Source organism: Aphelocoma coerulescens, chromosome 1 (assembly GCF_041296385.1).
Source record: "Aphelocoma coerulescens isolate FSJ_1873_10779 chromosome 1, UR_Acoe_1.0, whole genome shotgun sequence".
Classification (NCBI taxonomy): Eukaryota; Metazoa; Chordata; class Aves; order Passeriformes; family Corvidae; genus Aphelocoma; species Aphelocoma coerulescens.
Window position 1 is genome coordinate 93,813,559 of NC_091013.1, and position 12,654 is coordinate 93,826,212.

General features: G+C 53.6%; 1 protein-coding gene across 1 annotated transcript; it reads right to left on the reverse strand.

Annotated features, from left to right (window-relative positions):
• Positions 1-2,646: 2,646 nt before the first annotated feature.
• Positions 2,647-6,094, reverse strand: PTMS (parathymosin). Its single transcript, XM_069027732.1, has 7 exons — positions 6,087-6,094; positions 5,758-5,985; positions 5,242-5,500; positions 4,415-4,486; positions 3,621-3,702; positions 3,407-3,471; positions 2,647-2,781 (listed from the first exon to the last, which is right to left on the reverse strand). Exons 1-7 carry the CDS (start codon positions 6,092-6,094, stop codon positions 2,731-2,733), a joined length of 765 nt encoding a protein of 254 aa, XP_068883833.1. The 3' UTR covers positions 2,647-2,730.
• Positions 6,095-12,654: the final 6,560 nt, after the last annotated feature.

Genomic DNA, 12,654 nt, shown 5'->3' on the forward strand with positions numbered 1-12,654 from the left:
CACGCGGGCAGGCTTGAGATAAAGCGCAGTGCAAAGCCCTGCATTCTCAACTTTTCCTGGAAATCTATGCAACTTCTTGCTGTGCTCCCTCTGTCAGCCAAAATACCGCTGGATACAGCACGGATATTTGCAGGTGAACAGGAAAGGAAGAAACGGTGTGATTTTCAGTTGTGTTATCTGTAGCCCTCACCTCCAGAGATGATGACCTGCAGGTCACCAACATGAAAAAAACCCAAAGCAGGTATTTTTCTATTTGTGTATCTCTAGCTGTATCTTCTAACTATCCATAGAAAATGATAAAGGTGTTCAATAAAACTAAGATGGAAGAAATAGTAGAAACTGTGGGATCAAAGGGCCCACAGAGACATGGAGAAGCCGTCTAGCAGCCCTTTGTCACTTCCCTCTGTCCTGCAGTATTTCCCTCAGAGGAAAGGAAGGATGGCTGCTCACACTGCTAGTGCTGGCCTAAAAATCAGCTGCTGCCCCACTTCCTTCTGGATGACTGCCTGGACAGAGACAGTGGTACTGGTGTTGCATCCACATAGGAAGCAGAGATGGAGTTATGCCTCCGTAACTTCTCATTGGCAAGCACATTCTTCACTACCCCTAGCCAGGCGCTGCAGCGGTGGTGGGGAGGAAGTATGAAAATTGCAATCTGCCTCTGCAGAGATTGTATCATCCGCTGATAATTTGTCTTCAGTACAGAACAGCAAAAGCTGGCTGCCGAGCAGAAAGTTTGGGGAAGTCCTGAGGACTTGTCCAAATCTGGAGCAGAGACTAGAATCTGTAATTTTTTTAAATGGAGCAATGCTGGAATACCAAATTGCGACAGCGCAGCTACGAGGTACGCGCCGGCTGGAGCAGCCCACTGATCCCAGCGCCCAAGGCGGGCGGGAGCAGGGAGGGGTGTTGCAAGTCACTCCCAGGCAGCAGCGACCTGCTTTTGGAACCCGGCTCTGGGGGAAGGCTCCCAAGCTGGCTGTGGCTCCAGCCGCCGGCAGCTCCACCAGGAACGGGTGCCGGGACGAGGTGCAGTGGGATCGCACCCGGGAGGCACCCACGGGCAGCGGGGGCTTGGCAGCAGCTGTGTCCCCCTGTGCCCTGCGCGCAGCCCAACACCGGCATTCGGAGAAAATGACAGCGGATGCTTTGCCCCTCTGGAGACAAGTAAGTGTTTGCATTTCCAGTGTCTGATCCGCTGCTGCAGTCGGACAAGCACAAAGCCGCTGACGCGCACACAAAAGTTGGTATTATTTGCAGCTCCCGGTGGCTCGTTGCGCGAGTGCCAAAGTACGAGTTGAAAAAGAAGAAACACGAACAGCAGCTTTAAAGGTCTTGCACAGATAAAAAGACAAACGCTTGACAGCTCTCCCCAAGGCGCTGGTGGGACAAAGAACTGAAGCTCTTGCCTCTTAAAACGCTCCCTGGTCGCTGCGCCTGGTGCTGTGTGAGTCATGCCTGAAGCCAGCCAGGGCAGGGGGCCACGGGGCAGCGTACGGTGAGAGCAACACGGGGCTGCATCCAGCAGCTACAGCTTGGTGTCCCTTTCCAAACCCCTTCTGCCCAGCGCTGAGGCCCAACAGCAGTTTCAAGAGCTTCGGGACAGCCCTGGAGCTTCGTCCAGTGTTTGTGCTGTGCCCTCGCTGGAACTGCAGCATGACAGAGGGAACAGGACCCAAACACGCTGCCCCAGCGGCCCTTCAAATAACCAACGCCTGCCCTTTGATCAACCTCTGGCTCCCCTCTCCACCCACGGCTGGACAAGCCACTCCCTCTTCCCACAAGCCAGCTCCCACCGACCCCTGCAGGATGTGAAGACACAGCCATCCACACCAGCGGTTTGAAATATTTTTAAACGCTTTTATTTACAGTGCTTGTTGAAAACAATATATATATTTATATCTATCATCCTTGTGATGTCTGTGCCATAGAAAACGCTGTGGCTATATTGCCTTTAATTTACAAAAAATGGTCACAAGAAAATCTGAAGGGAAAAAATGGAAATCAAAGTTTGGTCCCCAATTATTTCTCTCTTGATTTGTTTTAAAAAAGCCTCCAAATTAAAAAAATACACAGCTCAGATGAAATTCATATATAAAAGCAACCCTTATCTTCCGAAAAATTCACGAGGGCCAGCTTGCTGTCATGTAAACTTGGAAAAAAACCAAAAGCTTAAAATAAATCCTGTCTCCATGTGTCACTTAATAGAACCATTATTTGCTTGTAATATTGTCTTTTCTCTCAGGGTTCAGCGGGAAAGCGGATGAGAAGAGGCCTAGGACTGGGGAACGCACCATGAGATCTGTGCCCGCAGCCTCCTGGCTCATGGAGGAGGTCTGGCAGCTGGGCTGGGGAGCAGGAGCTCTCAAGAATCTCATGCCAGTGACAAAACAGGCAGGCAGGTGAGAAGGGAACGGGAGGTGCTCTGCCACATGAAGCGCCCGGCGAGGTTGTGTGCCCAGGAAACCATGAGATTCTTGAGGGAAGAGGAGCACTGGTAAGTGGGGCACAGTGAAGGGATGCAGGGGACTGGGATAATTTCAGCTGGGGAATGTCATGGATGGGTTAGGTCTCTGGGAGAGAAGGGACCTGCTGTTTTCCCCGTTTGAGAGCATTTCTAATCTTTCCTCATCTGAGATTGTGTGAAGCCAGAGGCTAATGGGCAGTGCAAGCACAGGCTGGAATGGAGGAGGAGAGATGGACGGAACAAGGGAGATGGGAGGGGAGGACTCAAGCTGAAGAGCCGTTTTCTGTCTTCTGTCTCTTTGGATCCACTTCATCCTACATCAGCCATGGAGAGGAAAAAGAGGGAGTTACCATCAAACAGTCACCACTCCAAGGCACATAATTTCTCCACAAAATTCTTAACTGTTACTCTTTCCTCCATATGGAAATCTCTGTTAGGCCCACCCTAAATCCACTCCCCTCTAAAGCACCCTTGAGTGCCTGACACAGCTGTTCTGTTGGTCATGGTTAAGATGTGGACAGTTCCATCCTTAGGGACAGCACACCCATGCTGTTACTTCCAGGAGGTGTAAGAAGCCGAGGCTCACACCACTGCAGACAGACCCCAGGGTCCACCCTTACAAGTCCATCTCCTGGCCTGAAGCCCAGAAGACACAGGCAGTTCAAAGGTCATTGCCAAGCACAACCTCGAGTACCTCAACTCCCTCTCACTTACTCAGCACCAGGACTGCTGGTGGAAGGACCCAGATCCTACAAGGAGCGTACATGATTTACTATCCCCTTGCCACATCAGGTTTGTTTACCCATCTGCTGCTGAAGCAATGAGACCCGAGGCCAATTTGAGATTCTCAGCAGCAGCATCCACGTGGATTTGATCAGCACTCAGCGAGTCGCCTCGTTCCTTCTCCCCACTATTATCCTCACACTCACTACTACTCACCTCTTCCTCCTCTGCAGATCGTTTCTCTGCGTGGCCATCCTGCTCTTGCCCATTCTCGTCTCCTTCTAAGCACAAGGAAGAAAGGAAAATCACAGGTTAAACTGAAGCAGCATTTAAGGGAATGTAATCTCACAGTCAAGAGGGCTCAGAGAAGGAATTTCCCTCCACAATCCTCTATTCCTCTGAAGCCTCCTATTCCTTCAGGTTTCCCTACCTTCATCCTCATCACCACCTTCTTCTTCATCCACATCATCAGGATTCTCTTCATCATCCTCATCAGCGCCGTTCTCCTCATCCTGAATGGAACAGATCAGTCAGAGCAGAAACTGGTGCCAGGATGACATTTCCACATTCTCTTTGCTACAAGCACAATTTCCAGAGCTCCAGGCACCTCAGGTGTGCATTGAGTGCATTGTTACTCCAACACCGTTATTCCCACCACCCCTGCTGAACACTCCTCCCAACCAGCTTTACAAAGCCAATCCTTCCAGTCCATCCCCAACAACACGAAGCTCCTTGTCTCCCACAAGCTTACATCCTGATGAGCTGCCGCCATCCCTCCCAACAACCAAAGCATCTCTGTGATTACAGGCTAATGACTTAGCCGAGGCTCACGGTACATCTGCTTCCAGATCCCTTCCGACCTCCATCAATCTGTGCATTTCCTCCTTGTTCCTCCCCCCACCTCCAACACGCGCTCCTTGTGCGCCTCAGGGCACTTCGTGGGCGCAGGACCACATCTCCCGTGCCACATTCTCCTACTTGTTCTTGGCTCCATTCCCTTCTTTGACCTTTTTTCTCTGTGATGGGCTGTGCTGACTACACTAAGTCCTTCAAGGCTCATTCTCCACAATTATCCGAGAGCTCTCTCTCCCATTACCTCTATGCTGGAGCTCCCTTGACCTGCCCTCTTTCTTGATCTCCCATATTCCCTTCATATTCATTACCCACATCGAGCACAAAACCCTCCCCCGACATCTTCAAATCTGTCCCTCAGAAGGGCCTCACCTCTACTATCTCCTTCTTCTTTTCTTTGTGGACTGCTTTCTCTTCGAGTTTTTCCTTCTTCTCTTTCCTTTCCTATATGTGAAATGAGGTGCGGGGGGAGGGGGGGAAAAAACCAACAACATTCTGGCGGTCAGCGGCAATAAAAGACGGGGATGCCTAAACAAAGAAGGCTTGGAGGAGAGGCGGAATAGCGGGCGAGAAGACATATTAGGCGTTAAATCCGCCCGCCTGACAAAGGAAAACAGCAGCGAACGCGCGTCAGAGCTACTTTTAGCCCGCACACGCGTGTGGAAACCAGAAGCGGCATGGAAGAGTTTTAACAATTTAAAAAAAAAAAAAAAAAAACCAAAAAAAAAAAGAAAACAACCCAACCTTCTCGGCAGGATCGAGGCGTTTCCGGACCTCTCCCTCTCTCCATTCCACCCCTCCCTCCTCCTTCCCCCGCCATCCGAGGGCCCGCGCTTTGTGTCCACACAACTTTCCTCCTGCTCCGCGGTGACACCGCTTCCCGCCCCCCCCCCCCGCCCCGGCGCCGAGCAGAGCCGAGCGGAGCCGAACCCAGCGCGCGCTCGCCTCGCCCGGCCAATGGGGGGCGGGGGCGGGGCGGGGGGCGCGAGGGCCCTCGGGGCCCCCCCCCGCCCCGCCCCCGCCCCCCCATTGGCCGGGCGGCGCGCGAGGGACCGCGCGCGCCCCCCGCCGCCAGGGCACCTCACGGAGCCCTCCGCCCCCCCCCTCCCCCGCCGAGCCCATTCCCTCCCCTCCCGTCGGGAGCGCGTTCGCTTGCGAGGATGGGAAGCGGGGAGCGGGTTGGGAGGGAGGTGTCTCACCTTAGCGCTCAGCTCCGCCGGTGCCTCCTCGACGCGTTTTTCCGACATCCTGGCCCCCCGGTTGCGAAGGGAAGAGGCCGGTGGGAACCGTGCGAGGGAGAGAGCGAGGAGGGGTCCGCGGCGGGAGCGCAAAGTCCCAGCGGTCCGCAGGCGGCGGCGGGATCCCGCCCCGGGGGCCAAAGTACCAGGGTCTCCCGCGGTGGGGGGATCCGCCGGGGCAGGGGATTTATACAGCGCCGGTGACGAGGGAAGGAGGGACCTGGGGAGGGAGGAGAGAGGGACGGGAGGCGGAGGAGGGAGGGGAGAGGGACGGGCCGCTAGAACAATGTGCGCTCCGCCGCGGCCGCCCGGCAGCGGGGGCGCACCGCGGGTCCCCGCAAGGCGCCGCACGGCCCCGTCGAGGCCAGGCGAAAGCCCCGCTCCGCGCCGAGCCGCGGGGCTGCAGCGCCGACGGGCACTGTCCGGGGAGGGGAGCCGAGCTCTCTGCCCGCAGCACGCCCGGGGAGCCGCCCGTACAGGCTGACTGGCTCTCCAAGAGGAATCCGGGGGAGGCGAGAAGCGGCGCTGCGGGGCCGTGTGGGAGGGCAGTGCTGGCGACACGCGGCCTCCTGCCTGGAATTTTCCACTCCAGCTGCCCGCCCTTCCTCCCGCTGGAAGCGCTCCCGGCGGCGGGGCTCCTCCCGCCCCTCCCCGCTTCCCCCCCCCCCCCGTCGCCCGCCCGGTGCTGGGCACTTTTCCCGCGCTCTGCGCGCGGCGAAGGGAGGGGGCGGGGCCTCGGGGAGGGGTGGGCGGTGCTTGGGGAGGGGTGGGCGGGGCAGCCGGCGCTGGCGGGGGGGCGGATTAGCGATCGCATCCCCCGGTCCCCATATAAGGAGGGGCTCGGGGCAGGGACGCCTGATTGGCCCATTCAAATGAGCTCTCTGCCTGGCAACAGGTTTCCCATTGGCTGGCGGCGGCCGGCGCGCCGGCGGGGCGGGGGCGCGGGGCCGTTTGGTGCAGTGCGAGGCGGGAGGGGCCGCTGGCACGTGGGGCGGCGGGAAGGCGCGCGAGGGCGCGGGAGCCGTGCCGGTCCCGTCGCCGTGGCGCGGGAATTGTCCCCCTGGGCTCGGCTCCGACTCGCCCGGGACCGGCCTCCCGCTCCGGGCCACCGGCCGGCCAGCACAGGCCGTGCAACACTGAGCCCTGCCGCCTGCCCGCCTTGAACCCGGACTCTGGCAGACGCTCCGCCGGTGCCTCCCTCCGGGCTGGGAAGGATCACCGCCCAGCTCCGAGTCTCCCTTTAGCCAAAGGTCCTTCCTGCAGAACCGCAGGTGGTGACTCGCAGCTGCACGGATTTGTTGCTAACGAAACAGATGTTCCTGTAGCCGCGCTTCAGCCTGTTGTTTATCAGCTTGAGCAGACCAGGATGACTAAATTCCCTTCACCTTCCCAGAAGGTTTATATTGTCCCGCTCTTAGTCACAGGCTCAGACAAAAGAAGAAAAGAAATCTGCACGCGTTCACAAGCCTACCTTCATACAGAGCTAAGCGTGCACATGAGCGCATATGGATGTACACGTGTACACAGTCATTCTCGCAGGTACAAGGCAAGGTTATTAATCCATCTGGTTGGGAAATGTATGGAGGTACACAAGCCCTTCTTGTCCTTCAGATACAAACTCAGCCTCTGTGCAAAGTCAGGATTTAGAGCTGGTGCTCTTGAGTTTAATCAAATGTGTCTCAGTTCGAGCATCTAACAGCAAAAGCCATTGGTATTTGCGGAACAGAGGGCACTGAGTACATATCTCCCGAAGGAAAGTATGAAAGAGATTGGATAAATTATAATCTCTGCGATAGGGAGGTAGAAGGTCCCCACCTTGTCATCTCGTCTCCTCCACAGCTACAGCTGCTTCGCTCATGATCTGACTAATTGACGTTCTTCCCAGCTACACACAGTGCAGACTGCCTGCCCCAAAAATCAGTCCTGTAACTCAGACGCACAGATCTAGACTAGTACCAAAATAAACCAAATTATGAAAATGCATGCACTAATTTCCCCCCGTTCTGTTTCACAAAACCCATCTGGCCAATTTCTCAGGTCTAGCTGCTATCAGCATTCCAGCCCTGGTTTGGTTCAAGTACCCCTCTTTCATCCTTCTCTTTTGCAAGAAGAAAATCTTAATTTCTAGATATACACCTAAAAATAGGACCCAAAAGAATCTAAAGAGTGGCCAGATGTTGTTCCTCTCTGCTTCGGCTTTTCAGGAGGTGCATGGCTCACGCCTCTGCTGTTCTCCTCACCAATTCAGGATTTTATCCTTTTCCTTTACACACTCAACTACTGAAAACACAAAACTACACCGACACATATCCCTTGGCAAAGACATCTTCACATTAATGCACAAACAGGCCTTGACACAACATCCTACAGGGGAGAAAGCAAGGATTATGTTCAGAGATGTTGCCGTGCCCAAAGCTCTGCGTTGACAGACTGCGCACCCACGGATGCAAATAGACAAACACCTGTTTGTGCAAGGGAAGCTTGTTTCCAGCAACCTGTGGGATGGGGCTGTTGGGTCAGCACTACAAATTGGCATGCCAGCAGCAACCTCTCTTTTTCCCCCCCAGCACTTGCAGTGTGCAACCTCACGTTGTCCCTTCCACGCTCCCCACCACATCCCCTTTGCAATTTTTACCTCATCTGCTCCTTCCTGGCATTTGCCTCCTACCTGTGTTCTTGGCAGCACTCTTCCCATGGCCCTCTCCCTGGCTTCTCTTTGTGACATCCTGTATCTTACGTACAAAATTCATCTTGCATCCCCTCCTTTGTTTCTCACGTCCCATTTTGCCCTGCTTGATTGTATCAGCTATGTTTTTCCCCTTAAACCCAATGTGAAACTCTTCGTTCCTTGTGACCTGCCTGTTTCTGCATTCCGACTCCTCGTGCCCTTCCGATTCCGGTGGTGAGATTCTCTGAGCTTCTAGTGTGCAGCTGCTTCCCTCAGGCCCTGAGGGCATCCATTGACTGTCTCACCTAGCTCTTCCCTGTGACTTCTGCTCCTCCACCTGATCTGTGCCACTCTGCATTTCGCCTGCCAGATCGATCTGCAGCTTTTCTCTGCTCCTCTCTCCCATCTGTGCTTTCCCCTTTGTTGCAAGCGCGAGTACACTCATTGTGTGCTCTGCAGATGCCAGTCCCTGCTCAGTATGTTCTGTAGTCTTTGTCTGTAGTTGATTTGCCGACTCAGCAGAATATATTCCATCCTTTTCGGGGACTTATGTCCTTAGACAAAATGAGGGAGGTGCAGAAGTTACATGACAGGTCATTGCGTGGAACAGACACTGCGCGTCTGCCTGCAGCCCAGACAACAATGGGAACATCATTTTCTCCATACGGTGTCACAATTTTGGTGCTGTGCCCTGTTTGTGCTTGGTGTTTATGTAGGTGTGTGCACGTGTTTAGGTGTAATACACACCTGTTTGTGTGCAGAAGGGATATTTTCCCTCTTTTACATGCTTTTACTCTTGTGAGCGTAGAAAGTATGGTACTTTTCTACTGAGGCGTGCGTTGAGCTTGCAGGCGTGTGCCATCATACGTGAGCACGTGGCTGAGATGTGTTTGGGCTTTCATGCGTGGTATCTATTTTTCTGCTCCCAGCATATGCGGGGTGAATGCACCTAGGAGCAATTATTTATGCATTTTGGTCTATTACCTTGCTAGTCATGTCACTGCGTTCTGTTGGGGGGCAGAGGGGACGGCGACTTTTGTGTTTATGTTGAAGGTTGAACTAACTAAATGTGAGCCATTTTCTGAGCAAAAGCAAAACACAATAACTGGGTATTTTAAGAATTATATTTACTGAGCTAACTCCTAAGTGGTTCCAAACCTCTTCCAAACTGTTTGCTGAATAACAAAAGAGCAGAATGATGTGTATTTGCATTAAATTTTCTTAGATTTACATAAATCCAGAAACGGAGAATATCTGTTCTTTCACTTACAGCAAAATCTCAATGTGCAGAGGGAACGTGTTTGAATGCACTTATATTTTTAACCCACGCTGTTCATCTTTCTGTACTGCATCTGTTAAAAATCCACGCAGATAATCAGCTTTGTTCTTCTTTCATGATAACGTATATTAAAGTTAAGAGGAAATACCCAAGAATTCAACCACCGGCCAACTTTGCATTGGGAAATGGCTTCCTGAGAGGCAGCATATTTAAATAAGCCCTGCAGGAGGGCTGGGAAGCAGGGTAGGTAACCCAAGGAGAGGAAGCAAGAGGAGTAGAAGGGAGTGATGAGGGGTGACACAGCCTGTCAGAAGACTGGAAAGGGGAGGGATGTTTTCAATCGTGATTTTTTGTGATCCTCTCTTTGCTAACACAGCACAGATGGAGGTCGTGGTTCTCACTCACAGTGTGACAGACACACTCTTAACACGAGCAAAATATTCTGAAAGTAATCGCTGCCACGCAACGCAAGCTGCAGCCACCACAAGCTGGCTGTAGCATCCCAAATATGAATTGTCACATTTGAAGATCAAATCAGAGCTGTCCTTCACTCAGGGTGCCCTTCATCTGAGGTCAGAGTTAGTTGTTGGGTGAGGATTACGTAAGAGACACAGATGAAGGGAACCAATGAGGAAATGGCTGTGGGTAGCTCTGACTTCTGCTAACGAGGATTTCTTTGTCTTCCAGGCGTCCACAGGGGCCCTGGAACATTCGGACGCGTTACGAAGCTGTTTCTGCCTTCCTGGCCCAAATGCTCGGTCCGTGGCAGCAGCAGGTAACAAGGCATGGTTTCTCGCCGTCCCCTTTATTTACCTTCACCACGTGATGCTCCGCCTGCTTTCCAGCGGCTGCCCCGGGCCGGCCGTGCCGTGAGGGCGGCGGGGAGGCCGGGGGGGCCGCGGGCAGCAGCCGCCGGCGGCAGCGACGAGCTGGAGCCGAGGGCAGAGGCGCCATTCATCCCGTCCCATTCCGCCCTTGGCTCACCTCCTCCGGGCCGCCTGCTGCTGAGCGCCTTCTCCCGCCCCTTCCCCCCATCCGCGCCGCCCCCAGCACAACCTGGGCAGCTCAAAAAAAAAAAAAAAAAAAAAAACGAAAGAAAGAAAGAAAGGAAATGGAGAGATATAATGGTTTTTATTCGAGGTGAAAAGAGGAGCCTGAATAGAGAGTGTGAGAGGAGCAAGATGGGAGCCTTGCTTTTCATTGACACCCCCATGTCGCTCGTTATTCCGAGCCAGCACATGGCCATCCCCTTGGAGCACATAGGGCACAAGGTGGTGAGTGCTGTGCAGAAGCCTCTCCTACAAATACTGCAGCAACAGCCCCTGCATTCCTCAGAACGGTGGCCTTGTCCACAATCCACAAAAAGGCTGCCGTTCCAATTCCTCCTTCCAAGGTTTCACGTGGCGTTTGCCACCAACATGACTGTCTGCAAGCAAAGCTCCCTCAAGGTTTGTTGAACTGGTAATAGCCCCAGAAATGTAGCCTTTGGTAACGTGTCCATCAGGTGTAAGGACTGCCTGTAAGGTGCAGAAATACCCAGGGAGAGCCACAGCCTCAGCTTCAGCCCCCAGTCTCATAAACTCAGCCCTTGGGTAGTGCTTGCAGAGGAGCAGCATTAGGGACAGAAAAAGGATCTGCAAAGCAGTATTTGTTCCAGACTCTTTTTTTGTTCCTTTCCCCTCTGTTTGAAGACAGCAGTGCCTGACTTATTATTTGGAAAAACTGAGAGAGCTTTACCATCTCTGGGATATTGCAGGAGTGGGAGGATCACTGGGGGCAGCAATTTATTTTATCCCAGATCTGGGGAAAAGAAGAAAGAAAAAAATAAGAAAACCAAAAGAGATGTTTACATTTCTGCCCTAGAAGCTCTTTACCTCCTTTTGCATCCTCACATTTGAGGTCAACTCCACACTCCAGTCAAACACCAAGAGAGCCTCAGAACTAAAGGAAAACACACCAGACAGGAAAGGCTTTCCAGACTGGAGGTCTCTGAAGGATGATTCAGGTTTGCAGAAGCAGCATCAGAGAGGCTGAGGCAGTGCTAGCAGGGGCTTTGTGTGAAGTTCAGCACTCGCAGATGAGCTCTGAGCTGGTGACAGGAGGCTTTTTCAGCAGCTCACTTATGAACAACCTCCCTCTGAGAGCTTTGGCCCTGCTTAGCGTGTGCCCTGCCCATAGGACTTGTGTCCACCTCATGATCCTGTACCATTATCCTGTTGACACTTCCCCTATTGTGAACGTTGTGGCTTTAGCCTCTGTAGAATGCAATTACTGTGTACAGGAGGGACTTCTGAAGAGCCTTCTGCATGCACACAGGCACGGGCCTCCAGTGAGAGGTCTTCTTTCTCAATACTAAGCAGTTTTGAGACCTGCTGTAGCAAGAAGTATTGCCAGGTCCTCGATGCATTCCACACATGAAGCACGGTACTGGGTCATTTTCCTCTGTCAGACTCTGAAATCCAAGGACATGGCTCCTGCCACAACTCAGGAGCTCGATTTCTCAACCACTTCTTGCAACCTACTATTTCCAGTCCTCTGGCATGGGTCCAATCTGGCTCCTGCACATGGTGGGCCGGATGCAACAGTCAACAGAAGCACCACTGAGGAAGCGTGCCCTGGGCTGGAGCTGGCATGAGTCAGTCTGCTCTCTTCCCTGTAATCCAGTGGAGCTGGCAGTAGCTGAAGGCAACCAGCATTCCCCAGAGATGGTGACAGAGGTGTCATCGCCCTGATTTCTGGAGATTCCCCACCACCGCTGTAGGTGCACACAAGTACCTGCGCTTCGCCTGTGATTCCCAGTGGCTGTCCAAGATCAGTGATGACCCACAGCTGGCTTCCAAAGTACCCTCCCAGCTTCTGTCAGCGGAGCACTGGTGTGCACACACTGTCCACGTGCTCAGCACAGCCAAGCAGCTCTGTCGGTGCCTCCTACATGCCCATGCTGTGCAGGAAGCCTGGGATAAGTGCTGCCCCTGCAGCGGCCAGGGATTGCTGTGGACTCTGGCTGGGAACCAACTGGCCATGAGCCACAGGGGTTACCACAGAGTTACAGAATATTCTGAGTTGGAAGGGACTCATCAGGATCATCAAGTCCAGCTCCTGGCCCTGCACAGGACCATTCCCAAGGGTCACACCATGTGCCTGAGAGAGTTGTCCAAACACATCTTGAACTCTGTCAGGCTTGGTGCTGTGACTACTTCCCTGGGGAACCTGTTCCAGTGCCCAGCTACCCCCTGGATGAAAAACCTTTTCCTGATATCCAGCCTAGACCTCCCCTGACACAGCTTCAGGCCATTCCCACGGGTCCTGTCACTGGTCCCCAGAGAGAACGGATCAGTGCCTGCCCCGCGCTGCCCCTCGTGAGGAAGCTGTGCGGAGCGATGGGGCGTGCCCGGTCCGCTCCGTTATCACCGCACCCTCACATTCC

What these genes read in the sequence shown, in the direction of transcription:
- PTMS (XM_069027732.1), bottom strand. An exon ending in CTTGGAGAGCCAGTCAGCCT is followed by an intron (nt 5,501 to 5,757) that starts GTACGGGCGGCT and finishes CTCCCTCCCCAG; the next exon opens with GTCCCTCCTTCCCTCGTCAC. An exon ending in AGAAGAAGGAGATAGTAGAG is followed by an intron (nt 3,703 to 4,414) that starts GTGAGGCCCTTC and finishes TGTTCCATTCAG; the next exon opens with GATGAGGAGAACGGCGCTGA.